The sequence below is a fragment of the Magnolia sinica genome, chromosome 16, assembly GCF_029962835.1.
Source record: "Magnolia sinica isolate HGM2019 chromosome 16, MsV1, whole genome shotgun sequence".
In the NCBI taxonomy this organism is placed as follows: Eukaryota; Viridiplantae; Streptophyta; class Magnoliopsida; order Magnoliales; family Magnoliaceae; genus Magnolia; species Magnolia sinica.
In genome coordinates, this window is record NC_080588.1 from 64,472,622 (window position 1) to 64,499,964 (window position 27,343).

The window sequence follows — 27,343 nt, forward strand, 5'->3', positions numbered from 1 at the left end:
TCTATGTTGAAGCCCAACAGACAAATGGTATGGATCACTGAAACATGGGCCCCACACTCACAAATGGTAGACCCAAGAATACTATGTTCCTCCTTAGGTTGTGGGTGATGATAACTCCATTGTAAATATCTCTGCCTCTATAATTATATAAGTCTAATTGGCTTTGGACATTTTTGCCCTCTCAAATACTTTGACCGCATTGGTTAATAGAGGTAAATTTCTCATAGAATATGTACTTGCTTGCCAGAAAATGGCTGAGATTTTACTGCAACGGACTGCATGGATTGCAAAAGCCTTTTTTTCAATTCTTTTTATGTGTACGGCCTGCACCCATCTATCCTATTCCCTAAGCAAACGTACAAGCAACTTTAAAACCATCCATTCTTTCATATGGTAATGACCCCCTTAATAGTTGATTCTAGCCAGCCAGCCAGGGTTTAGGTCCAACCGTCGAGTGGTTCACCATTATATAAAAGAATGGACGATTTGAAGACACTGGTGAGTGGGCCAATTTAACATATGCCTGTAGTTTAAAAGTAATATTAGCTTTGGGATCATGTTTTAAAGATCTAAACTATTTATATGATGAGGATTCGTTAGTAACTAAGAATTTCTACAAAATTTTCATAGATTCGGATAATTTCAAACCTTTGATTATGTTACTCTTTTTCTTATGAGGTTGGCCCTGTAATACCTAAAGTGCTTAAGGTCAAGGCTAGAGGTAGGCATCGAGTCGAGTTGGACTGAATTGGGTCCAACTCGACTTGGATCTGATTTTTCCAAGAACTTGACCCGAACTCGATTCGAACCGGTATCAAGACCAATAGGGCTGATTTGATTTGATTTGAATTCTTGCTGGCTTGACCCAAACCGAGTCTGACTCAGTCTGAAAAACTGAATCGAATCAAATCGAGTTGAGTCTATCCAGTCGATTTGGACTGGGCTGAATTAAGATCAGGAGAGAAAATGAGAGAAAGAAGGAGATGTGGGAAATCAGGAGAGAAAGAATGAGAGAAAAGAAGAGAGAAAGGAGAGGAGGGAAATCGGGAGAGAAAGAGTGAGAGAAAGGAGGAGAGATGAGTAGGTGCGGTGCCGCTCGTCTGGGTAGAGAAAAAGAAGGGATGGATTAGGGCTCCGTTCCGGTAAGGCGGGTAGTAAAAAAGTGAAAATAAAAAAGTAAATATTAATTATATAGTTCCTGACCAAATCGGACCGGATCAGATCGGTTCGAATTGGCCACTGATCCGAACTCGACTCGATATACGTTTGGATCTGAGTGGGCCTACTCGAACCGACCCGATCCTGGTCTTCGATTCAGATCGGATTGGATCAGGTCGGATTCTGCCTAGCTCTAGTCAAGGCCAAGGCCTTTTTAGTCCAATTAGCGCTAAGGCTAAAACTAACCCTAACCCGACTCTAACTCCACTCATTGCCAACCTTGGTCATGGTCGTTAGCTTATTTATATAACCGACAAGAATATCCTAAGAAGTGTTCACATCTTTGCATCTAATGATGGTAGGATCATTTTATTTTGTCCACCATCTTCGAATAGCCCAAATCATTGTTCACCTTAGTCTAGATTGTTGTACACCATCTTCAAGTGGTACATATCATTGTCCACGTACTCTTGAATAGCAAAATAATTGGCCACCTACTTTTCATGTTCCAACTCACCAACCACCTAGTGTTGAACTGCCTAGATCATTATCCACAATCTTCGAGTAGTCCAAATCGCTGTCCATGTTCTTTTTGCCGAATTGTTGTCCATAGATACTAAATATAATGGCTATTTTCATAGGTTTCATAAATAGGCTAGTGGTTGTTACCGGGATATATTTTCATCAGTTTCATAAATAGGCCAGTGGTTGTTACTGAGATTTGGCAAAAGTGGTAAAGAAAAAAAATCCTCAAAATATAAGTAGTGAAATCTACCCAAAAAAAAAAAAAAAAAAGAGGAAGAGAATGATTTTGTCTAATTAGGCTAAAAAGTGGGTGGCATTTAGTGAAAACCCTTTAATATAATATACTTGGTTGTATATATAATTTTAACACCCACTCTTTTTCATGAATGCAACAATATTTTCTATTTGGTTATGACACTAGAATATTTCATTATTAGAAGTACTAGAGTTGCAAATCAAGCAGAATAAGTTACATTGATTATCAACTGAAGCTCAGCCTAACCCAATCCAACCTCAAGAGGAGTTTGGCTGAGGCCTAACCCAACCCAAGTTGAACTTGAGGTATTGATGCTCAACCCTAATGTAATTGGAGTTTGGTCATGATTAGATCAATAACATGCAACTCATAAACTAACATTTAAAATCCAATATCTAACTAGAGCCCATAAGGCCAAGAGCATCTAACATGAAAATTTTCTATCCTTAGACCACTTGGTAGCTAGGTCAAGTTAACATAAGGATAAAAAGAAGAAATCAACTTCTCCTTCTAAAGAATAGTTCTTAAATCCACAAGGAAATAAACTCTTCTAAATAAGAGATAAAATTGATATCATCAATGGAAAGTGTTGATTACTTATTTAAGGTTTCTTTTTTTTTTCTTTTTTTTTTTAGAGCTCTAAATTTATAATTTGACTCAAAATAGTAAAATTATGTTTAATTCTATTAAAACTCACAAAAAATTCTTCAATAATTAAAATAAAGACTTTAGACTCCAATTAGACTCTTAAAACTCTAAAAATAGAAAAATAAAACATTACCAAAAATAGCAAGTTTTAACTTAAAACCATTATTTAATCCTTAAAATAATTTAATTTTGCAAGGTTGTGGCCTGCAACGATTTTGAAGCTAGCCATTGCGTCACCGGCTTTGAAGCAGAAAACTGGCAGGAACTATATTGGCATTTGCTCCTTGCTAAGCAAGATGCATTTTCCTTAATTAAGGCACAATGAGGTTGTTTGAAGGCCAATGAACTTTGGACAATTGACTAAAATATAAAGCTTGTCCATAACTTTCCAACAATATATATTGCACATGAAACAAATAACTCGTCACAAAATTATAGCCTTTAGAACCTATAGCATGCGCTAACACCATTTTCCTCAATTAGGCCCCTCTCACCCAAATTTATGTAATCTTAGCCCTCCATGAATTGTCCTTTACTAGTCTTTCATTATTAATTCTACTCATGCATGGATAATTCTTGTTGTGAAACCTATATATATAGCATCGTCTATAGCATAGACGGTTCTAGTCATAAATCATATTTTCCCTATGGACCATAATTTTACATTTATACTAGTCAGAGGACAGATGCTTGCATCTGCGGAGTGTGACCCATTTGGGACGTTCACCTATAAATTATAAACTGCATACATGTATTCAAATTAGACTGTCCAAAATATGGGCCATTTGTAGATGTACTATGAACAAAAATAACACATATATGATAATAAAACTATTGAATGGATGGTTAAAAATGAAAAGTATTCAATGATTTTATTTCAATAAATGCTATGCACAAGTTGAAGGTTGAGATAGTTCAAACAGTTTGATTTTGGGCTTGTGACTTAAAGACAGTTGGTACCTCAATTTAGCTGGTTTAATGCCAGCCAATGCATACAATTTATTAGTATTTGCATATCAAGTGCCTTGCTTTGCCAGAGTATCAAAGCACTTTCCTTTGGGTCCTTAATCTTACTTTAGTGGTAGACTCTCAGGAGTTTCAACACCTGGTCGAGGGTTCGAATACCAATAGGTGGTGAAATCCCACCATGGCGTGAGTGTGTGGTGGTGTGTGTGCATGTGTAAAATAAAAAAAGAAAAAGAAAAAAGAAGGTAACTTTCCTTTTGTATACTTGATAAGCATTTTTTTTTCATAATACATCTAAGTTGGAGCCATAACAGTTTAATTCAACTTACTTGTATGCTATGTATGCAATTTTAAGTGCCTGCGTGTCGTCCATCACACTCTACCAAGGTATCAGAGTTTAAGTTGGATGGTTCCTCTAGTCCTTGTAGAATAAGCTTATTTTACTGGTGCTGCGCGTGGGGCCCACTTGGGTGTGATTATGGCATCCAACCTGTCCATTGTGGCTGCCCCACTATGGAAGTTGGGCACCCAAAAATCAGGTCGATCCAACCGCCATGTAAACCACTGGCAAATGTGGATGTTTGGGATGGTTGCCCGTTGTTTTCAAAGATAGGCCCACCTAATGAATTTACAGGCCTGATTTTTTGGATGGCATATAAACAACATGGAGATAACCACAATGGAAACAGACAACCGCCAGAATCACAGTGGTCCACATGACCGTTGGATTGGCCTGAATTTTGGGCATCCAACTTTCACGGTGGATGCTAAACTGATGGACAGGTTGGATGTCATATGCACATACTGGTGGGCCCAACATGCTCGCCTGTACGGAAACGGATTGGCTACTCCCCCTGCCACCAGCCCCGTGGCTGATGGTCGGTGCTCTGTGGGCCCCACAATGATGTATGTGTTTCATCCATTTCGTTCATCCATTTTTACAGATCATTTTATGGCTTGATCCCAAAAAGTAGAGGGACATAAATCTCAGGTGGACCACACCACATGAAAACAGTAGTAATTGGATATCCACCATTAAAATCATCCTTAGGCCCACTGTACTGTTTATTTGACATCCAATATGTTGATTAGGTCATACAGGCCCAGATGAAGGGAAAAAACAAAAATCAGCTTGCTCCAAAACTTTTATGGCCCCCAAAATGTTTTTAATGGTCTACGCTCATTCAAAACTGTTTTCTGTAATGTAGTCCACTTGAGATTGGGATATATCTCATTTTTGGTCTCATACCTTAAAATGATCTGTAAAAATAGATGGACGGCATAGATGTAACACATACATCATGGTGGGGCCCACAGAGCACCGTCCATCAGCCATTGGCTGGTGTCAGGGGGAGTAGCGAATCCGTTTCCCGCCTGTACGAGCTTTTTCCACGAGGATACAAGAAGAGCCAGCCTCAAGCACCCGTACGGCCTTACCTATTCTAGTCGTCTACAACATCCTGTGGGACCCACCATGTTTATATGTAATTCCACTCCGTCTATCAGGTGAGAACCATTATTGTAACCGTACATACAAATGATCAACACAATTAAAAAACTTTGATGGGCCGCACCAATGGGGACAATGTAAAAGCTGCATCTAAACCTCTAAATTCACACGGTGTGGCCCGCCTAATATTTGAATCAGGGTGAGATTTGTATTTTCACTTCATCTTGGTGAGTTACACCTGATTAACGGGTTTGATGAAAGATAAACACTCACACACAAACGTACCCATTATTTCCTATGGTGTGGCCCACCTGAAATGTAGATATCTCTGATTTTTGGTCCCAGATTCTAGGATCAAGGATGGAAATTGATGGACGAAGTGGATTTTACATATACAGTATAGTGGGCCCCACAAGCTTGTGTGCCTAGTTAGCTGCGTAAAACAATTGGCAAAAGATTACAGTTTTAAGAATCGATTTTTAATTTTTTATTTTTTATCAAACATGAAGGGTATCATTCTCATGCAAGAGTCCTGAAAAAATCACTAGACAGGGTACGGATAAGATAGGACCCGACCCGACCCTAACCCGAGAGGTTGACAAGCCCCTCCAAACGTGGGAACTGAGAAGAGCCAAATATTTGCTAGTATTAGAAAGTGTACCATTGTAGCACCAAAGTAGGGAAAGAGAATCATGAAAAAAGAAAAAGAAGAAAAATATAAAATGTATTAATGTGTGTATAAAAAAAAAAGATATGAAGAGAGATATGGATTTATGAATGTGATTAGAATTCGATACCATCACATATATATTCTTTCTGTACATGGCGTGTTGGATTGGGATTGTTCAGGCCAACTACCACAAGAAAACACACTGAAACAAGAGAGAGAGAGAGAGAGAGAGAGAGAGAGAGAGAGAGACCAGCTGTGATTACATGTCTCTTTGTGAGAATCCCCAGCTGGTTTGTGGGATCTTTTAGCCTTTTGCTGGTTTTGGGTCCTGTTGTACTCTCTCTCTCTCTCTCTCTCCTTGTTGCTGTCCTCAGCTCCAACCTTCGCCTACTTCTTGTTGTTTGGCTCATTCACCGATGCTGAAGGCCGTTCTGTTTTCGGCTTTTCTTTCTTTTGTGATGGGGCTGCTGTAACTGTAGTCCATTGATTTTCTATTGAGAGAGAGAGAGAGAGAGAGAGAGAGAGAGAGAGAGCTTGTATGGTTACGGTCGCATTCAATATCTGACCTTATAGGACACTGCTCTCTGATTGCCCATCACCTCCAATTCCATCCTTCTATTTAATTCATCTCTCTCTCTCCCACTCTTTCTCTCTCTCTCTTTCTCTCTCTCATTCCTAATGGGTTGTAGCTGTAATCCCATTTGCAATCACACACATCTCTACCTTCTCATATCATTTCTCCTCATTTCAAGCTCAACCCAAATGAGATTCATGGTTGATGGTAAGTAGCCTTCCTTTGAAATTTGTCATTCTTCCTTCAACTCTTTACAATTTTCAATCAAACTTATATATTGAATTTCTTGGTGCAGGCCTTAAAATTCATAAGTTTCTCGAGGTTTCCAAGGTGAGATATCTCAATGCCTCTCTCTCTCTCTCTCTCTCTCTCTCTCTCTCTCATGCTTGTTTGATTGAATTTTTGAAATGGGATTTTGGGTTTGGTGGGAATTGAAGGTAGGAGAAGAAGAGAAGATGTTTCTGAGGGCGAGGATCGGATCAAGGCCACCGAGCTGCCAAAGAAGGTGTAGTTCATGTGGGCATTGTGAGGCAGTTCAGGTACCAGCAGTTCCACAAGAGAGAAGTGAAAGAAGGCATTCCACCAGAATCTCTACAATCAGCTCTAGTCGTGAAGACACTTCCAATTACAAGCCCATGAGTTGGAAATGCAAATGTGGAGATATGATTTTCAATCCCTGACTGAAAAATGAGTTATGAAGAAAAACCCATTTCAATTGTGGATAGGAATACTTGAAAAAATCAATCAGAATTCTTTTTTGTTCTTGTTTTCTTTCTGTTTTTGTAGAACTGAGAGGAGATGAATTTTTGTAGGACTTCTCTTTTTGTTCATTTCTATTGTAATCTCTCTCCGTCTTTTATTATCTTAAATGCTTCAGAAAATACACAAAACGGTAGCTGAGGGAGAGTGCATGTGGAACGTTGGATGTGTTTGGATGAGATGATCAGGTACTGCGTGTGCACCATATCTTACTGTACTGCGCCTTTTTTCCCGCCAATGTGTCTCAAAAGATCGGTGTCATCATCAAGATCAGTTTGATTGGAAATTAGGTTAATTCCACTGATCAGGTGGGCCATACCGAAAGTAATTAATGGACGGTTGTCGATCCGAGACGATCTTTATGATGAAATGGAACTTTTTGACGGTTCAGATTTACTACTCAGTTGACATGTCGTAGGGAAAGAAAGTCCAGTATGGGAGCGGATCAGGTGTTTCCATGGCCGTGGGGCCCACCTTGATGTTTGTGTTTTATATCCACATCGTTCATTAGTTTTTCCCGCTCATTTTAGGCATGATTCAAAAAAATGAAACAGTTACAAATCTCAAGTGGACCACACCACAGGAAAAAGTGATCATTGAACGCCTACCGTTGAAAATTTCCTAGGGCCCACCGTAATGCTTATTTTCCATCCAACCTGTTAATAATGTCACACAGACCTGAATGAAGGAAAAAAAAAGTATTAGCTTGATCAAAAACTTTTGTGCTCCTCAAGAAGATTTTAATGGTCAATCACCACAGTTTCATGTGGTGTGGTCCACTTGAGATTTGGATCTGCTTCATTTTTGGGACCATGCTATAAAATGAGCTGGAAAAACTGGACGGCGTGGATATACAACACATACATCAAGGTGGGCCCCACGGTCAGGGAAACACCCATTAGGTGTTACCCTAGCTGGCGACATTCCCGCTCATTTCTGTCTATGTTATCGTTCTAAGCCATGTTTATTATCGGTAAAGAGAAATCCTACTATGCTCTCAAAGCCCTACAGGTTATGGTGCTCTTAGTTGCATCTGATAGGTTGGACAGTCCGATGGATTAATCTGAACCGTCTATTTATTAGAGAGCAGATTTCATGGGCTAGTGCAACTGATGGGGTGGTCTAATCAATATTGATTAGGTGTTATTTTATATAGCCATCTGCATACTAATCCATGGATGGGACAGTTACCATTGCCTAAAAAAAGCTATTTTTAATAAACATAATCAATCCAAGATGGTTCCTGAGATATGGATGGATCAAATTGTAGATTGGACCTACTTTTGTGCAGACGATCTTGTCCGTCCATATTAAAGGTTGTTGATCAAATGGTTAATATTTCTGTGATTGGTCTGATGTTAGAAAGGTAGCCCATGACTTTATGTTGGACCTAATGAGCAGTCTAGATCAATGGACCCGACTATTTATGTGTCCCAATGTAACTGGGAGCACTGTAACTCACGGTGTTTCTAAGTGCACTGGAGCATTTCTTATCACTGAAAAACAAAGAGAGGAAACAAAGTGCGAGAAATTCAAGGAGGATGGGTAAGGCCTGTGTGGGCCTTGACCTTTCCAAATCCAAAACTACTTTGGACCCGTTCGGGCCCATTGGATGCCTAATGATTAATTGGACCCGACCCATATGTGGATAAGGGCTGGGATTGGGTGCCTCACCCAACACTCCAAGGTTGGTCCGGCCCATATGTTCCTATTTCATCTGTTGATCATATTGGAAAAATGAAAACCAATGGTCTACCGTTGACCACGTGGGCCACAAATATACAAAGAAATGGATATTTATATGGTAGAATAACCTGACCCAAGCTCAACTCGAAATTAATTAGTGGATAAATGTCGGATCCAAAGCCCAGCCCACAAGCTAATCTAATAGGTCCAAGCTCTGTCCAAAGGTGGGATGGGTGGGCCACCGGCCCATTGCCAACCCTACCCATCCTTGATATGCTGGAAGGCCTGACAAGTCTACCTGGATTATCCGGACTCATGTAGCATTGGTCGGCTGAGAATTTGGATTATGGGTCTGGCCCTGCTCATCGGTTGGGCTGGACCTGGAGTCTGGTCTGTTGGTGGGCTTCAATGGATTGTCTCTAGCCCAGCCCATCCATTTCGGATTAGGTGCGGCCCTGACCGTGGGGCCCACTTTGATATATGTATTGCATATCTACTCCGTCCATCTGTTTTGCCAGCTCATTTTAGTATATTTGTTGTTTCCTTTCATCCTGTTCTATGTGACCATATCAACAGGTTGGATGGCAAATAAATTTAACGGTGGGCATTACTGTCCACGATTCTTCAGAAAGTTTTTAACCGTAGGTGTTCAATCACAACTGTTTCATGTGGTATGGTCCACTTGAGATTTGGGTCTGCCTCGTTTTTGGGCTCATTCCCTAAAATGATATGGCAAAACGAATGAACAGTGTGGATATACAATACATACATCAAGGTGGGCCCCACGGCTAGGACCGCACCTAATCCCCTCCCACATAAGAGAAGCCTGATCCGACGCAATCGTTCTCGCGGCACAAATTACTTAAATCCAGACCGTCGAATTGGTGTAATCCAGTGTAAATGTTACACAATCTCCAAATTCAGACGATGATGACCCTTATTTTATGGGTTTTCATTTGTTGAAATCGGATCGCCACTAGTGGGCCCATTTTACACTCTTAGAATGGGACCCACTACTTATGGGTTGAATCAAATCTATGTCACGTGCACACTGACAGTCTGCACGTGTGTAGATCGTCACGCTCTGCCGGAGTATGGTGCGCGTGTGTGCATGCGTCCGTAGTGTTGACGAGTCACGAGATGCGCGTATTTATTTGGCTTTTTCACACGCATCCTCCTCCCCATATGTAATGTCATGTCAACGTAATCCGTATTTCCTCTGCAAGAAATCCTGTGTAATTATCCAACTCCTTTTCTACTCGACCGAGGAATTATACCATACTCTGCCAGAGTACGGCATATCATATGCATGCAGTAATGTACATACCCAATGTACACTAGGGATGCGTGCGCCACAATCCAAAACGTCCAGATCAGATTGCTTGGACGATTCTAACTGTTCGATCAACGGACAGAAAACAAAGGTACATCCATGCGTGTTGCCTCGTGCAGAATGCACGTAGCCCTGCAAGCATGGGCCCCACCTAGGATAGGTAAAAACTACCAGAGTATAAACCCAATGTGCTGTGTATTAGTGGTCATTTTCTTCTTTGAAACTGAACCGTTGATTGCAACGTTTGATGAGCATTGAAAAAAGAGATACGGATTGAATGGTGAACCTGCCATCACGGACGGTTGTGGCGGGTCGATATGGTGAGATTGTGAAATGACTGTACCGTATGTCATCGTCTAACAACTTCCAAACCGATGCCTTTGATATGCTCAAACAGATGGACCAAAAATGAAGGATCCAGGACTCAAGTGGACCGCACTGAAGGAAAATGTGGGTTCATAACATCATTCCTATTGAGAAAAACTGAAAACACAAATATTAATCTGATTCAAAACTCATGTGGCCTGACAAATATTTCAACTGTGGACGTTCAATCTTCATGTTTTCGGCCCACTTAGGAACTGGACCTGGTTCGTTTTTTGAATCATGTCCTAAAATGATCTCAAAAAACGTATGGACGGTGTGGATTTCTCACAAACATCATGGTAGGCCCCAGCTAGAAGTTTCTGCATTGGGATGCTAGGTGGGGGCCACAGTGATGTTTGTGAGAAATCCACACCGTCCATCCGTTTTAAGAGCTCATTTTAGGTGATACTACCAAAAACGAGTTAGATCGAAAACCCATGTTGGCCGCACGAGAGGAAACAGCGGGAATTCAGTGACCATTGTTTAAAACATTCGTATGGCCACAAAGTTTCATATCAGGCCAAGTTTTTTCGGTGTTTTCACTTCATCCCAGTGAGAATGACCTTATAAACGGTTTGGATGGCATATAAAGTTAAATCCCAGGAAGGTTTAACGGCAGGAGTTTTGAATCCTCCTTGTCTATCGATCATACACGAGTTTTCAGTTCCGACGAGTAAGGTGCATTATTTGTTAATCCAGATCATTCATATAGTGGATTCATCAATGGATAGACTATATCGCAAAATTCTCTCAAGACAATCTGAACCTTTAGATTTTATGGCCTAGAGATTAAGGGTTTAGATCTACATTCATTTGAAAAATGTCTTAATATTCATCGTCAGATCTTTTAATCTGGAAGATGTTTAGTAAATTCTCCATCCACGCTGCGATCAAACAGACCAATGGTCCGGATTACTGATAATGGCCCCACTTGTCAGACCTAAAAGGGCGTGTATTCTTTGCAAACATGCAGGCCACGTACCATACAATTCCTGATTACTAGGTATTTTAGTTTGAAGGTATTTCTAACCATTTATGGAGCATTCTATGAAGGGGGGGAGGTTATTTGATACTCTGGCAGACTATGATTCTTCATACACGTACAGTCATAAATTCTAAACGTGGCATTTGAATTCAAATCAAACCGACTAAATTGTGGGTCCCACACTAAGTGGGTCATTAACCCAAAATGGCATTGATTGAGTGAATCCAAAGCCTGATTAATAAACATTTCTTTGATGAATATCCTACGACTGTCCTTCACTAAACCACCATCAGATGTGTACCTATGGGCAATCTGGGACATCAAATTCCATGGAAAGTGAGTTACACGGACGTCCTACATAAAAGTTACACTTTCATCACTTGTAAAGTTTAGGTGCGCGAGAGTATGAACTGTCGTCGTCTGCCAGAGCATTAAAACATTTCTATGAAAAGGTAATGATTAGGGTTTGCGTTTGCGTTTCATCAAACAATCTAATGATGGCATGTTTTTGGTGGGGGCGATCAAGGGCTTAGGAAGGAGATCTGATACTATTCATTGCCGAAAATGGTGATGTAAAACGTGAAATTACACGGCTGTGATGTAACGAAAGATACTAAACAGTACATTCAATATTTGTGGAGTGACAACACGAGACAGCACTGCAGATCTTCTCCATCACTCTGCCACGTGTCACGGTGATGTGAGCGTGAGTTGGATCTCTTGAACTGAAGTTTCTCATCTCAGCCGTTGGAACTTGGATATGCTGAAGGCCCATTGCCCACTTTACCAACGCTATTGTAGGGCCCGGATTGCATCTTACATGAAGATCTGAACCGTTCATTTTGTTGAAAGAATGATTGTGCATGAAGAAGAATTCGGAGAATTGAAAAGTAAGGTTTGAATGGTTTATATTCAAATCAAGGATCTTCAATCAAGCATGATTTCAAGGTCATAGCTTCTAAGAAAATTATGAAAAAAATCAACGGTTCAGATCATCATCTAAGATGTCATCCGGGATTAAAACCTGCACCTAGGGTGCACTGTTCCAGTGTTCCCTATCACAAGATTCAAAACCCAAAAGAGGAAGGTAATCTTCGGGCGCGGACCAAATCGCTACTGAAGTGACGTCACCAAGCTCTGTGGACCCCACCATGATGCATGTGTTGTATCCATACCGTCCAACCAATTTTATAGATCGTTTTATGGCATTAAAAAGATAATGAGATAGATCTAAACTTCAAACGGACCCCACCATAGAAAATAGTGGAGACAGTGACATCCACCGTTCAAAACTTCTTAGGGGCCACAGTAGTTTCCAATCAAGCTGATATTTTTTTTTTCACTTCATATATCTCTATGTTAACTTATGAATAGGTTGGATCTCAAGAATACATCACGGTGGGCCCTATAAATGTTTCAACGGTGGGTGTGACTGCTCCCACGGTTTTCTGTGGTGGGTCCACTTGAAATTTAGATCTATTTCATTCTCTTTGTAATGCCATAAAACGATCTCTAAAAATGGTTGGACGGTATGGATACAACACATGCATCATGGTGGGGTCCACAGAGCTTGGTGACGTCACTTCAGTAGATTTGGCTACTGACCTTGTCAGTATCCAATCCGCGCCCGTAGTCTTCGTACTCACTGGACACGTGAATGGAATTGATTCTTTCCATAAAAGGAGACCGATCAGGATCCAAAAAAGGAAGTGTGATCACATACGTGCATGCAAAAGTGGGGTCCACTCATGATGTGTATGTAGAATCCAAACCGTGAATCTGATGTTTCTCGTCATAGTCACTGTATGGACCAAAGATCATCTAGATCCAAAACTCAGGTTGAAAACACTAAAATCCCATATATCAACCTGATGCTGTTAGCCCCACCTTCCCAACAGTGCCCTATGCTGGTTAATTGCAGCCACGGTCCACATGGGTGGCCCAGACGTGGCCCTTAAAGCCTATAAAGCACCATAACTTAGAATATCAACGGTCCACATTTGTGGCCTTCTAGCAGAGATGGAAATAGGCAGGGTAGGTAGCCAGGGCTTGAAATCTAGGCACAATGTCCAGGCCAGGGTCAATGATGAATGGCCCAGTCCAATCATCAAGTGGGCCACCATTATACTTTAACGGTGAAGATGACGAGGTGCACCAGATCATGTCATGTTTTGATTATCCAAACCGTTTATATGATGTGGCTCTATGTGAGTGGAGGATGCTGAATTATTTTCTTCGTTTGTGTTATTTCAAACCGTTGATCATTTAAATTGGAACTGTCAATTGTCAACATTAAGAACCAAAAAAAAAAATGATGAAAAGTGATGGGTATGATCATCTGATGAGTATGATTCAGGTATGGAGGATCACAAGATGGACGGTCCCGATGGGCCCCATTTGAACTGAAGAGACCCTGCAAATTTGCACCACGGGGATTTTGTTCTCTGACAAGTGGGCCCATGTTCTGAAATCCACGCGTCTTTTGATCCTTGAAGGGTTTACTGATAGCCCAGATGGATATGCCACCTTTACGGTATCAACCTCGTGATCTTTGATGCTATATATCTGATGTCGTGGAAGTTCTATTGAGCCAGCTTGGCACACGGGTGCAAGATCCAAGCCGTCCATCAGGTGGTCCAACTGTCTAGATGATCTAGCCCAAAAATTAGGATGGCCCAATCTGCTTACACTCGTATTTAGCTCTCTTCTCTGACTAATGAGATGCTGCCATATGTTGGCACTATGCTGCTGAGTGATTGACAATTTTACTAACGCCATTTATCATTGTTTATCAAATAATCCAAAAGATGCTACGTGGTAGCTGTGTCGTGTGGTGTGTACATCACAAGAGGGGCTAGAGACATACACACACAGAATTTAAATGTCAGGATTTCATTAAATCAAGTCCTCTGGTGATTAAATGTTAAAGCCAATTGCACGAGGCTACCATATGCTAAAAGCTAAAAACCTTATTAATGAACAATCAAAGAAAAGCTCAGGCATCGAGCCAAACACATTTATCCACCCTTCTTATATCTTTACTTAATTTAACTTATCATAGGTAGTTATTGCATGGTGACTCCCGCTACAATACCTTAGGTACATGAGTAAATATCATCAATATTAAATTGTAGGATAATGTCCAATTGAGTTACAATTCAGTTATTGGTATCAATCCAGTCACATTTTACTTACCGCCAACCTCAATTGCTTGTTTCAATAAGTGAATCAGATATTTATCTTAGTTTAGTTTTGCTTTCATTTGTTTATCTAATTGATTATTAGTTTGTTTACACGTTCTAATATTAATAAAGTCAATATTTGTTTGGCCTTATTTTATTTATTTATATATTTTTGATCATTTGAGAGGTGTACAACACTAAAGACCTATGAAAGGAAAGAAATTTAAGACCATATGCTCATGTCTATTGTCACAACTTAAAGAAAAAAAAAAAAAAAAAATTTCTCTCATCTGGAATGACCTAACCCCTCTGTCCTTTCACAAGTCGTCTTGAACGAAGTGCAAATTAATGGTTAGGAGGAAAACCGGATATGGATCTAATTTCCCATTCATCCATCTCGATACACTGAAATGAGCGATTCAATCAAAACCTCAGCGCCGAGCAGACTAGCAATCCTGCACATCTTACTCTTGCACGAGCAACCAATCCAAACATTTGTTTACACATGTGGCCTAATTAGATTGAATTACCAGCAATACAATTGTATAGTTGGCCATAGGTCCATAGTGCTAGAAACGGCCGTGGCTACGGTGGATCCTTGAATGCACTGAGGTGGGTGGATCCCTAACTATGGGGCCCACCATGATGTATGTGCCTTACATCCAGACCACCCATCTGTTTTTTACAGCTCATTTTAGGGCATGAACTCATAGATGAAGAGAAACAAGTCTTAGGTAGACCATACCATAGGAAATAAAGGTGACTGATCATTAAAAACATTTTGTGGGCCATAAAAGTTTTGGATCAAGCTGATATTTATGTAGTCCCTTCATCCAGGTCTTTGTGACCTTATCAACAGGTTGGATGGCAAATAAACATTCCAGAGGCCCCCAAAAGTTTTTAACGGTGGACAGTGTTCCTTGTAGTGTACCAATGATTTTGATCTGTTCATTTTTTTATCATGCCCTAAAATAAGCTGTCAAAACGTATGTAAGGCACATACATCAAGGTGGACCCCACAGTCAGGGATCCATCGAAACTGCGCCCTTTAGAAACAGGCGGGCAACTTTGGTCAAGTTGTTTTAGCCATACATCTGTTTATTAACCGTGGCCCACCGTAATAAAGTGCTGAGTTGGACTCTTGCGATTTTAAAGGATTTAACTACGGGAGAACAAAGATGGCACAGGTATAATTACCTTTTACCGCCCAACTCTTTGGTCTTTAACAGCGAACTCATCTCATGTTCTTTCAAGTGCACCTAAATGGTGTGGCCCACCTGATGAACGTCTTGGATCTTGTATTGGTGTGCCGCGATGAACCACACGCTCGCCTGTAATGGCTGCCACACATACGCTTGAGCGCTTAGCAATTTGCTAATGTTCAATCACGTGAAAATTTTAGTTGTATACCTAAACTTATCTGTAATTACATTTATGCACTTACAGCCATACGGCAATCCAGGCCATCCAAACTGCAGATGGAATTGTGGATGAATCATAGCCCACAAATTGCACTCAGAATATGAAGGTAACCATTTGAGTTGGGCCTTGGAATTTGGATGCTTTACCTATTTTACCTTTAACCATTCATTTGCCAAACATAAATTGGATGGTTAAGATTGCATGATTATTAATTTCGGAGACATGCTACGTCAACAAATGGGACGCGGATCGCTTACTGACACTGCCCTCGACGGTGCTCTGTGGGCCCCACCATGATGTATGTATTTTATCTACACCATCCATCTATTTTACCTCATTTTTTAGGGCAGATCAAAATCCCACGTGAACCACACCACAGGAAACAGTCGTTATTGAACGCCCACCATTAAAAACTTCTTGGGGCCCACAAGTTTTGGATCGAGCTGATATTTGTGTTTCCCCTTCATCCAGGTCTTTGTGACCTAGTCATCAGGTTAGATGGCAAGCCTAAGTAAGTTTTTAATGGTGGACATTCGATCACCACTATTTTCCTGTGGTGTGGTCCACTTGAGATTCGATCTGCCTCATGCCCAAAAATAATGATCCAAAATGGATGGACGGCAAGGATGAAACACACAACATCATTGTGGGGCCCACAGAGCACCATCCCAACAAATCCCTTTCGGCAACAGACAAAAAATTGGATTTTTCCATGATTTTTTTTAATAAATTAGATCCTGCCATATCCACATCCATTTTTCACGTTTGGATCCGGGAAAACAGATTTTTAAAAAACTTGGGTGTTTGGCATTAAAACGCTAGTCCTTTAAAACTACTCTTATTTGAATTAATAAGAATTCAAAGCATTATCAGATCAGCCATCACCCTTCTTTTCTTCTCCTTCCCATTCCCACACCTTCCAACCTTCTCCTTCAGCCTTCTTCACTGTACTCCAGTCCAAACTACTAAATTCATCCAGGTAGGCAAACACTGAGATCCAAAGAAATCCCATTTCTTTTCAACAAACCGGTGTTTTAAAACCAAACAGATTGGTTCAAAAAGCATTTTATACAGGAGAACAATTTACAAACAGAAAACAACTTGCAACTGCAAATTTCAGAAGTCCAAGAAACGTATTGAACATACATACACTGCAAATATCCAACGAAACACCAATCAATGGCCCTTGTGTTTCTTCTCAAAAAGGCCATCAGGACCTGGAAGACAAGAAAACAAGAACAGCATGTTAGAATATCATATTGAAAACGCAATCAATCAAAAGCTGCCTCTCTTTATTTGCATCTTCATTCAATAAAGATGTACCGACTCCTTTATGACTCATGAGACGCAGCAACAACAACAATGCATATCATCACCTCAACTTAGTCGCAGCTATTTGGGGTTTTGCTACAAGGGCAGTCGGTGTGAAGAACACCAACTAAGGTCCCACTTTGAAGTCGATAGAAATCAGTCCGCAGAACCAAAATGTCTTGCATTTGGAGTTGACTAGGGACCCCATTAGTTGGGCCACATTTTCCCACTTTTCCCGCTCCAAATAGCAAATCAGATAAGAACAGTCTTTTTATTTTTCTTTTAGCAGAACACGATCCCATCCTCTGCCAGGAGGGAAGCTTCCAAACACGCCCAAAGTATCACATGGAATAGAGTGAATGTGAGCGGCACACCAAAGGTTTATTGTTCAGTAAGCCCAGATGGCTCATGATCCAGGACTACTTGATTGATTAATCTCTCAAGATTAAGACCCAACACAAACAAATGCCACTCGTAACAATAGATCCTTGTAAATTACTTACTTTCATGGGACGAACTTCTAAGGTGTTGGCACCATCAGATCCGACTAGTGGAACTAGTGTTCTATTTGGGTCATCCAGCACTGAAGTAGAATAAGCTAATGTAACACTTCAATATGAATTGCTCATGTTGCGTCAATGCTGCCGAAGGTGGCTTCAACAAGTCATTGATGCAGTTAATTGCTTAACATGCCAGAAGACGTGTAATTTTAGCCATGATTCATGTGATGCATAAAAGAGGGGTGAGCCCTCCAATGCTAGGAGGATGGCCCACTAGTATACAATGCAGCCGCATCATAGGATTACATGAATAGAAGCTTCTGGTGAGCTGGAAAGGAAAAAAGAGTCAACAGGATGTGAGCAGTTTTAATAAAACAAGCAGAAAGTTTCAACTTCTAGACAATAAAACAACTTAAAAACAAGCAACGCAGCCTAATGGTTGTACTCATGATCTCATCCTTAGTAAATGAAGCATCCCCCATATTTGATGCATTTTCAGTCTTCTTCAGAAGTACTCTGATGTGAGGCAATTAACCACTTGCTCTAAAAGCTTGAACTGTTAGAGCATGGCGAATTAATCCCTTAATCTCATAGCACAGGCTCCACATCTCATGAGTTAGGACCTCGGCTGAACCCCCCCTCGTGGGCCCCAAATCACATGGGTACCACCTCACATGGGCCACTCACCCCGAGTGTGTCCCCGCATCCCACAGGCTACCCCACTTAAGCCCGATGTGAAATGCACATTAATCACCCCCGATGAGGAGTCTCGAACACAAGACATCCCCCGTGGGCCCCACCCACCCCAAGTGTGGCCCTGCATCCCACAAGCGACCTCACTCGAGCCCGGTGTAAAAATGCCCCTGCATTAATCACCCCCGATGAGGAGTCTCGAACACGAGACCTCCCGCTCTGATACTAATTTAATGCAGGACAATTAACCACTTGCTCTAAAAGCTCGAACTATTAGAGCATGGCGAATTAATCCCTTTATCTCATAGCCCAGGCCCCACATCTCATAGGTTAGGACCTCGGCCGAACCCCCCTCGTGGGCCCCAAATCACATGGGTACCGCCTCACACAGGCCGCCCACCCCGAGCGTGTCCCCGCATCCTACAGGTTACCTCACTCAAGCCCAACGTGAAATGTGCATTAATCACCCCCGGTGAGGAGTATTGAACATGAGACATCCCCCGCAGGCCCCGCCCACCCCGAGTGTGCCCCTACATCCCACAGGCGACCCTACTCGAGCCCGGTGTGAAAATGCCCCCCAAATTTTTTTCGCCGGGGGGCAGGGGGAGGGGGGGATTTATGGCAGGTAGTTGAAGCTCCTCCTGGATGTTTGGCAGCTAGTTGAAGCACTTCTCCTGGATGTTTGAAACTAGTCAGCTCTCAAACTCTAGAAATACTGCTATTCAACATTCATTGAAGACAAGGGAAGGGGACAATGGAGAGAGAAAAACAATCAAACAGATTTAATAAAAAAAAAAAAAAAACAGTTCATATTTGACTAGTATAAATATTCTGCTGGGTTTTTAGTGAACAGTGAGAGACATTTTGGGAAGAAAATCATTAATCTACAAGGCATAAACATCTATGTCACCTTTTGGCCTAATTCATCTGAATCACAATATATGTCCGATCATATTTTATACAGAAGAATGTTCAATCAACAAAAATAAAACAAATGACATTCAAAACTTGAAAGGAGAATTTCTACAATTTCATGCAAAACAGATACTACTTCATATGCCACAGACATCTACAAACCGGCAATAATGTAACATCCAGCACTGAATAATATTGAACAAACTCGCTACTTCATACCAACCATTAAGATGTTCAGACACTTGAGAGGGAGGGAGGGAGGGAGGGCAAGAGGGAGAAAGAGGGAGACCATACCCCATGGAAATTCCTTGTTGCGAATGTGCAAATATGGGTATGGCTGCAAACATGGATAATAATGGGAAAAAAATGTAAGTGAGAAAATTAGATAGATTTATGGTGCATTTTCATGATGGAAATGAAAGAAAACAGACAGTCCAACCTTCAGTTTCTAACTTGCAAGTTGCAAGGCTACAAACGAAACAAAAGAAATGCAAACAAATTCCACGTTGACGTACATGCATATGAAGCCAATCAAGAAAATAAGAAAACAAAAAACATACAGGGGGATCTTCATGGTGGGGATGGCCCTTTGACAGGTTGTAAATCGCGAGAACAGTGCAGGTTGCAATGCCCAAATACGTTATCTTTTCCCATTTAGCCATTTCATCTGATGGAAAAACACTGATACATCTATTATCTTCACTCGGGTCATTGGGTTGCAAAAGAAAGACATTGTAATTGAATCAATCATGAGATAATACAAATGAAAGAAAAATCAAACCCCAGATAGTACACACACTCATAGGACAAGGGGCAAAGGCCCTACGAAGCTAAAGAAAACCATGGTGAAGAAACAGTAGACTATCCAACAACAAGAAACGAATCAGGTTTTTTTTCACAGAAAATCAAAATTTTACATGGTTGCAAAAACTTTTCAAAATAACAAATTGAAGGATGGGAAAACCTAAATCTAATTCAAAACGAAGCTTTCCGCAAATTGGCATGCCCCAACCAACCCAACAAAATCATGTGCACATGTGCGCACACAATCTAATTTTCACAAGATAGACTACGCAATTTTGTAAGGTAAAAGCATAATTATTCATTACTATAAAATTTTAAGAAGGCAAAATATAAAGGAATGAAACCCTAACTGGAAATGCAAGTTTCTGTAAATGAAATGGCTATGAGGAGAAAATCTGAATTACTTCCCCAGAAAATGATGCAATTAAATCAAATTCTTCAGGGGGGAATTTGAAAATTGAAATTATGAAAAGTGGGGCCCGTGTTTGGTAATCGTGACTATTGATCAGTTAGAGGTGCAAGTCAGATTGATGGAATTCCTTATCCAACCCATATGATATCAGGTCTACATTTACACCCAGACCAAACCCATGAATATCTAGGTTAGGCCTATGAGGGACAAAGAACAAGAAAAGTGACAGACAAAAAACAAGGGAGTAAGATGAAGGTAGATCTCAACAAAAGTCCAAAATATGAGTTTCCACTACAATGGAAATATGATAGGTATTTCTTCAATGCTCCAAAGATGCCGTCACCCCATTTATACAAAGACTCTATCACCAATTCAACCTTGATTACATCAACCTTTTACTCCTAAGACAACTTCCACCAACCCCATTAATATGCCACAATAATCTAGGTCAGGTCGGAGTCAAAATAAGCCAACCCATTAATTTGATGGATCGGGTTGGTATAAAAGGATCCAAACACAACTAATTTATCTAATGGGTTGCATTTGGGGAAGGTCTAGCACGGGTTTGGAGAGTGAACTTTTCAGAAAACAATGCACCAAATATACTGGTTGCATCTAGACAAAACAAATGAGCTCCAATAGCACATGCTATTATGCCATCTTAGATAAAAGCATATAAGAATTTAAGCACAGATCCATGTATAAGTTCTTTGATATCCTAATATGACGATGATTCAAAAAAAAAAAAAAAAAAATCCATGAAGAATATACAGTCTAAGGACCTGTTTGGTTGCCACTTAAAAATGAGTTAGTCTCATTTTAGTTAACAACAACTATGTACACGAGATTTGGGTGAGAATTAAAAAATAATCTCGATAACCAATAATTTATAAAACTATCATCTCTAATACAAAATTAATGCAACCTAAAATGAGATGAAATCAGTTTCCAAGTATATTGTAAATCAACAGACTCATGTATACATAAAACTCCCATCTCTAGACATAAGACGCCTAGAAATCCGTCTGGGGTGAATCAATTTGGGTCGATTTTGATAGGTCCAGGATCCAACCCACTTAGTGAGGCCTGGGACCCAACTGACCCATTTACTAATCAGGGCAAACTTTAAGTCCCAGAGCCAACTCCAATAGGTCCAAATTCGAATTCACATCCTTTTATCATTGAGGTTGGGTCACCCCTCTGTGCCCCACCATGGCATGTCCCTAAATCTCCCAAATTGGAAGATCCTACCACCAGTTAAGTACATGTCAATCCTTGTGACTGTTGATGTTTGAATAAGTCGAATAATGTTTGCTCTCATGTCCTTCCCTCCACCTTATCACTCCTTTCCTAAACTGTTTAGGTACAATAATATGTGGTTGCGGCATGACTCCTTCCTACAGTTGGTGAAAGCCTCCTGGCGTTCTTCTGAGACAAGTCAGCACATATATATTCTTCTCAGCAAGCTGAAGAATACCAAGCAGGCCCTCAAATCTTGGAATAGGGACACATTTGGGAATTTGTTCCTAATTATCAAGAAAGCCAAAGATAAGCTTATCAAGGCGTAAGAAAACTTTACACTTTCCCAAGACGCGGCAAATCAACCCTGTCTCATGGTGATCAGAACACCAAATTTTTCCACAATGTAGCCGGCGAGAGAATCAGAAAAGCTTCAATCCATGTTATTCAGCTCGACAACGGGGAGAAGACCAAATATCCAGCTAAAATCCAAGAAGAGGTGATCAGATATTTCTCATCCTCGTTCAATTCAGAAGAAAGAGAGCCGGCAGGGGACTTCCTAGACTCTATTCCAGCAGCTGCTACATCGGAGGATTACATCTTCCTTTTGTCTGAGCCATCCTATGAGCCGGTAGAGAAGGTCATGGGTTTGAGTACCCATTGTGGTGTGTGTGGGTGTGAGGGTGTGTATTAAAAAAATAATAATAATAATAAATGAAGATTACAGTTTTTAGCTGTAATCTGAAACATGGAACATTTTTTAAACTCTTTGATGTAGGGAGAATTGTGGCTCGGCTTCAGAATTCCTAACCCTTCCTTCCAACGGTTGGACCCATGGTTTAGTGACATAGATCATTGTGCATTTATTAAATACAGCGCCCATTGTACATGTAAGCCATTGTATCCTCTATGCGTATCATCCACTATGTTCAAGGAATTAACAGTCATGATTTGGCCCACTGTACATGTGGGTCATCAATGACCCACTGTACATGCAATCATGTTTCATGTATGTCCCACTTTCTAATCCATCTTTATACCTCTCATTGTATCATCTACATCTCTTTATATCATGTATTGCCCATTGTACATGTGGATCAAACGCGCATGTATGTGTAGCTGTACATGCATCGCCGTGTACACGTGGTGAGCATATGTGGGGGCCACTATACATGTGGAAAATACTACACATGTCGCTAGCACACTGCATGTACACATGAAGTAATAGTTAATTGTTTATATTCAATAGTTTCTCATCGCAAAACGGAAGTTGAATTAGTGGGCCCATTTTTTGTGGCCCACCAAATGATTGGTTTAGCACAAGGACCAGCTATAGGCTTTACTGAGCTGGGTTTATCCCAACGATCTATCTTAAATGAAGACTTTATATGTCATTTGATGTCATTTGATAATTTTTAAAGGATTTACCATTCCAAGCTCTGTCGTGTGTGAATACTCAATTATAGATAGTAAACAATTCGCTGGTTATTCAAACACAAACAACTATTTATCGTGTAAACAGATTACAGCTAAAAGACAAACAGGACAGACTGTGAACGCTTTACACCTGTAATCTGATTACCTGAAATCAAATTAATCAGATTACAACTTACAGGCATCCAAACGACCCCTAAACCCAAATCAGAAAAGTAAAGCTCTTATCTCTCCGATCAAACAAAACCCAAAGAGACCCAACAAAGATCAACGATCGTGCAAGCAGAAAAATCGATGTTTTGCATAACAAGTACCGATTGAACATGTAAGTAAAAAAAAAATGAATATACAATTTTAGGAAATTTTCAAAAAAAAAAAAAGAGTAGAAAAAATAAGGAAATGATATATGGAATTTCAAAAAATAGATATATTTAGAATCGACAGAAAGTGAAAAATTAAAAATTTAAAAATTTAAAAAAAAAAAAAAAAAAAAAAGAAGAAGAAGGGGGGGTGGGGTTGGAGGAAGTAGAGTTTGTTTTACACTCATCGCCGTGGTGAGATGAGGAAGAGAAGTTCTTGTTGGAAGCAGAGCTCCGTGCGACTTTCCGAAGAGCGGATTGAAGGCCCGATCTCGCCATCGCCATCGGCTCTCTTACTTCTCTCTTACGCTCGTAATGGATTCAATCTACACAGTAGTAAGAACTAAGAAGGTGTTTCGAGAAGTAATTGACGGGAAAATTATTGTAAATACACAAATTTTTGTCAAATTTACATTTCAGTCGTCATTATGTACTTCTTATAGAAAATTACCCATAAATAGCTAATTTTTTATTAACTTTCTATTTCATTACTCATTATTTACAATTGTATACTTGCTTATGCCAATATCTTTTGACTAATCAGTGCTCGGTGCTAGTTCTGCAACTTTTTGATCGGGCCAACCCCTGAGTTACTCAGTGGGGCCCACAAGTGGTGTATTTGTCTTATCGACGCCATCCATCCGTTTTGTCCCGGATGATGTTATGGTATGAGCCCAAAATTGAAACATATCCAAAGCTCAAGTGGACCACACCACAGGAAATAGTTGAGATAACAGCATCTACTGTTGAAACCTTCCTTAGGGCCGTGATTTTTATTTATCGTCCAACTTATTCATAAGGTCACAGTAACATAAATGAAGGGAAAACACAAATATAAGCTTGATCTAAAACTTTCAATCATAGGCTTTCAATTCCAACTGTTTCATGTGGTATGGTCCAGTTAAGCTTTGGATATACTTCAATTTTGGGCTCATGCTCTAAATTGATCTGGAAAAGGGGATAAATGGCGTGGATAAGACACATACATCACAGTGGGCCGGACCGAGTTTACTTGTACGCAATCAGCATCCGGTTCAGTCAGGTTGGGTTCGGGTGGGAAATTTCCTAACTTGAATTGAAATTCAGTTGGAATCGGGTTGAGCACATTTAAAGAGTATTTTGGTTGGGTTGGGTCAGAAAATTGATTTTTGGATGATTTGTCTTAGTTTAGGACTACTAGTTTGGTCTATTGATTATCAAACTCTAAGGAATGAAAATGGAATATGGCACACGTGGGAGCTTGATTTGGTTATTGGAACATGTAAATTTTATGGTACGTCTAGTACAGTGTTGAATGTAGGGTGTCTGTAGATTTATGAATATGTGGAGCCATTGAACTTGGGCAGGGAATTATGTGTTACCTGCTGTGGGGCCCACCTCGACGATGTGTTGTCTATCCACACCGTCCATCTGTTTTTTCATCCCATTTTAGGATTTGGTCCCAAAAATTAAGCACACCAAATCTCAGATGGACCACACCACAGGAAACAGTGTTGATTGAACACCCACCATTAAAAACTTCTTAAGGCCCATGGTAATGTTTATTTTCCATCTAACCTGTTGATAAGGTTAAAAAGACCTGAATGAAGAGAAAATATAAAGATCAGCTTGATCCAAAACTTTTGTGGCCCAAAAATAGTTTTTAATGGTCATTCACCACGGTTTCCATTGATGTAGTCCACCTGAGATTTAGATCTGCTTTAAGTTTTGGGATCCCGTCCTAAAATAAGCTGAAAAGAATGGAATATACAACAAATCCTTAAGGTGGGACACACACAGTAAGGATAACACCTGATCCGCTCCCCTAAGCCTGAATGATCTGTAGACGTGGCACTTTTAACAGATGTGACGCGTTCGTATTTGCAAACATCATACTTTGTTCACTTTATTAGAAAAGGTATTATATCCTGCCAAATTTTATAAGGGTTAGTTTGAATTTTTACACACGCTGCTGAGACTAACCTCTTCAATTATATGATTGAGAATTGGCATCTGAAGCTCTCTCAATGAAACTATTTTCAAAATCCAGTACACAATCGTTGGGTGCATCACAAATTCTCATGCATGCACATGCCACGTGTCATTCATAGGATGGTCCCTACGTGAACATTCCTTGGCCCGAAATGGACCATGCAGCAAAATGATGATCAAGGTTACAGATTAATTGTCCATGTATCGCCTGCCTAATGAATCAATCTCTGGCTGATTCCACACTCCTACTGCATTGGTTTGCTCAGGGTAATTGATTTGATGCTTGCCGATGGGTCATGGTCTTACTGGAATTCCTACTTTTGCATTATTGCACCTGTATAGAGTTTTATATGCAGATTCCAAAATTACTAAGTTAAAAATTCCAGAACCCCAAATCACATGCTCCATTATAGACGGGCCATTACCTAAAAACTTGGATGTTTGTCCATCCCAGCTCCAGATTGTTCTCCATCAAATGGACGGTTAAAATGGGAGCAGCAGTCAGATTTTGTAAAAAACACCATCTGTCCATGTGACGCATAACAGTTCAAAAGGACAGGTGGACACTAACAAAGAATGGAATGGATTGAATGACTGCAGATAAGATTCTTGGGCTACACATCCTTACTGGGACCCAATATTCAAATGGTTTGGATTAATATAAATAAATGGCGTTTTAAACACAGATGGATTCGGTGAATGGACGTCCACTGATCAAATGGTTAGATTCTTAGGCCACACATCTATAGTGGGAACCACCATTCAAATGGTTTGGATTAAAATAGATAAATGACATGTGTCCATGGCAACATGCATCTCCCAAACAAATTTCCTACACCCCTGTAGATGGAGAATACACATAAATGGGGATGAATTGAATGAAAAACAGAAAAAGAAATAAGAGTGAAGGAAACAGATTCAATATATAGACACTCCATTGATGAAATGGCTAGAGTACGTTGGTTACACAACTTCTTTGGTAGGACCCACTATCCGAACCATTTGGGTTATGATATAGAAATGAGGTGTAAATGGGAGCTTGCATCTCCTAAAACCATGACTCTGATGTCCATGCCTGAAGGTAATACACCAACACAGAGCATTCAAATAGTGGGCCCTGCTGTAGATGGAGAATTACCTCGAATTGGGACGGTTAAAATGAAAAATACAAATAAAAAAGATGCATCATATATACTCAATGGATAGACAACCAAAATAATTATGGTTAGTGGACTAACTAGGCCACAACATCTTAGCAAGACCCACTATTCAAATGGTTTCATTAACCACCGTGTCCATGCGGTGTATATTACAACCCAATGCATTCAAATTCAAATCTATAGATGGAGAAGCCCAATATTGAGATGAGTTCAGGGATTGAAACCATTCTATGTATGAATATTTATATATTGGATGGCAAACCCACTGCTTGAATGTTAGGATTGAATAAATTTACATAGTAAATACTATATGAACAGTTAGGATTTTGGTAAATGCGATTTATGAATAAGCATTGCAAATAAGCAGTCTGCCATGGTATCAAATAAATTCTCTCGATGTAAAAATAAAATAAAATAAAATAACAAATTGGAGTGAAATGTGAAAGTAATTGAGAATCTCCTCACAGGTATGAGAGGTGGGCCATCTCATTCACCTGATTGGTCCCAACGTTGCCCAAAATAAAGTTAGTCAAATGAGTAGGTGGGCCATGTCTGTGGAAACTGG

At 40.2% G+C, this 27,343-nt stretch overlaps 2 protein-coding genes across 2 annotated transcripts; one reads left to right on the top strand and one right to left on the bottom strand.

The window, feature by feature from the left end:
• Positions 1-6,092: 6,092 nt before the first annotated feature.
• Positions 6,093-7,018, top strand: LOC131229745 (EPIDERMAL PATTERNING FACTOR-like protein 2). Its single transcript, XM_058225759.1, has 3 exons — positions 6,093-6,454; positions 6,543-6,577; positions 6,685-7,018. Exons 1-3 carry the CDS (start codon positions 6,352-6,354, stop codon positions 6,925-6,927), a joined length of 381 nt encoding a protein of 126 aa, XP_058081742.1. The 5' UTR covers positions 6,093-6,351; the 3' UTR covers positions 6,928-7,018.
• Positions 7,019-16,971: 9,953 nt separating this feature from the next.
• LOC131229389 (cytochrome c oxidase subunit 6a, mitochondrial-like) lies at positions 16,972-24,041 on the bottom strand. Its single transcript, XM_058225331.1, has 4 exons — positions 23,830-24,041; positions 19,960-20,066; positions 19,694-19,736; positions 16,972-17,197 (listed from the first exon to the last, which is right to left on the bottom strand). The coding sequence occupies exons 1-4, from the start codon at positions 23,930-23,932 to the stop codon at positions 17,157-17,159; spliced, it is 294 nt and encodes a 97-aa protein (XP_058081314.1). The 5' UTR covers positions 23,933-24,041; the 3' UTR covers positions 16,972-17,156.
• Positions 24,042-27,343: the final 3,302 nt, after the last annotated feature.

Excerpts from the sequence above, each read along its gene's own strand:
- LOC131229389 (XM_058225331.1), bottom strand. The coding sequence starts at position 23,932 with ATGGCGATGGCGAGATCGGGCCTTCAATCCGCTCTTCGGAAAGTCGCA. Across the intron at positions 20,067-23,829 it reads ATCTCACCACGGCGATGAGT|ATGAAATGGCTAAATGGGAA; the intron begins GTAAAACAAACT and ends TTTTTCCATCAG. Across the intron at positions 19,737-19,959 it reads CCCACCATGAAGATCCCCCT|CCATACCCATATTTGCACAT; the intron begins GTATGTTTTTTG and ends CCATGTTTGCAG.
- LOC131229745 (XM_058225759.1), top strand. The coding sequence starts at position 6,352 with ATGGGTTGTAGCTGTAATCCCATTTGCAATCACACACATCTCTACCTT. Across the intron at positions 6,455-6,542 it reads AATGAGATTCATGGTTGATG|GCCTTAAAATTCATAAGTTT; the intron begins GTAAGTAGCCTT and ends TTCTTGGTGCAG. Across the intron at positions 6,578-6,684 it reads AGTTTCTCGAGGTTTCCAAG|GTAGGAGAAGAAGAGAAGAT; the intron begins GTGAGATATCTC and ends TGGGAATTGAAG.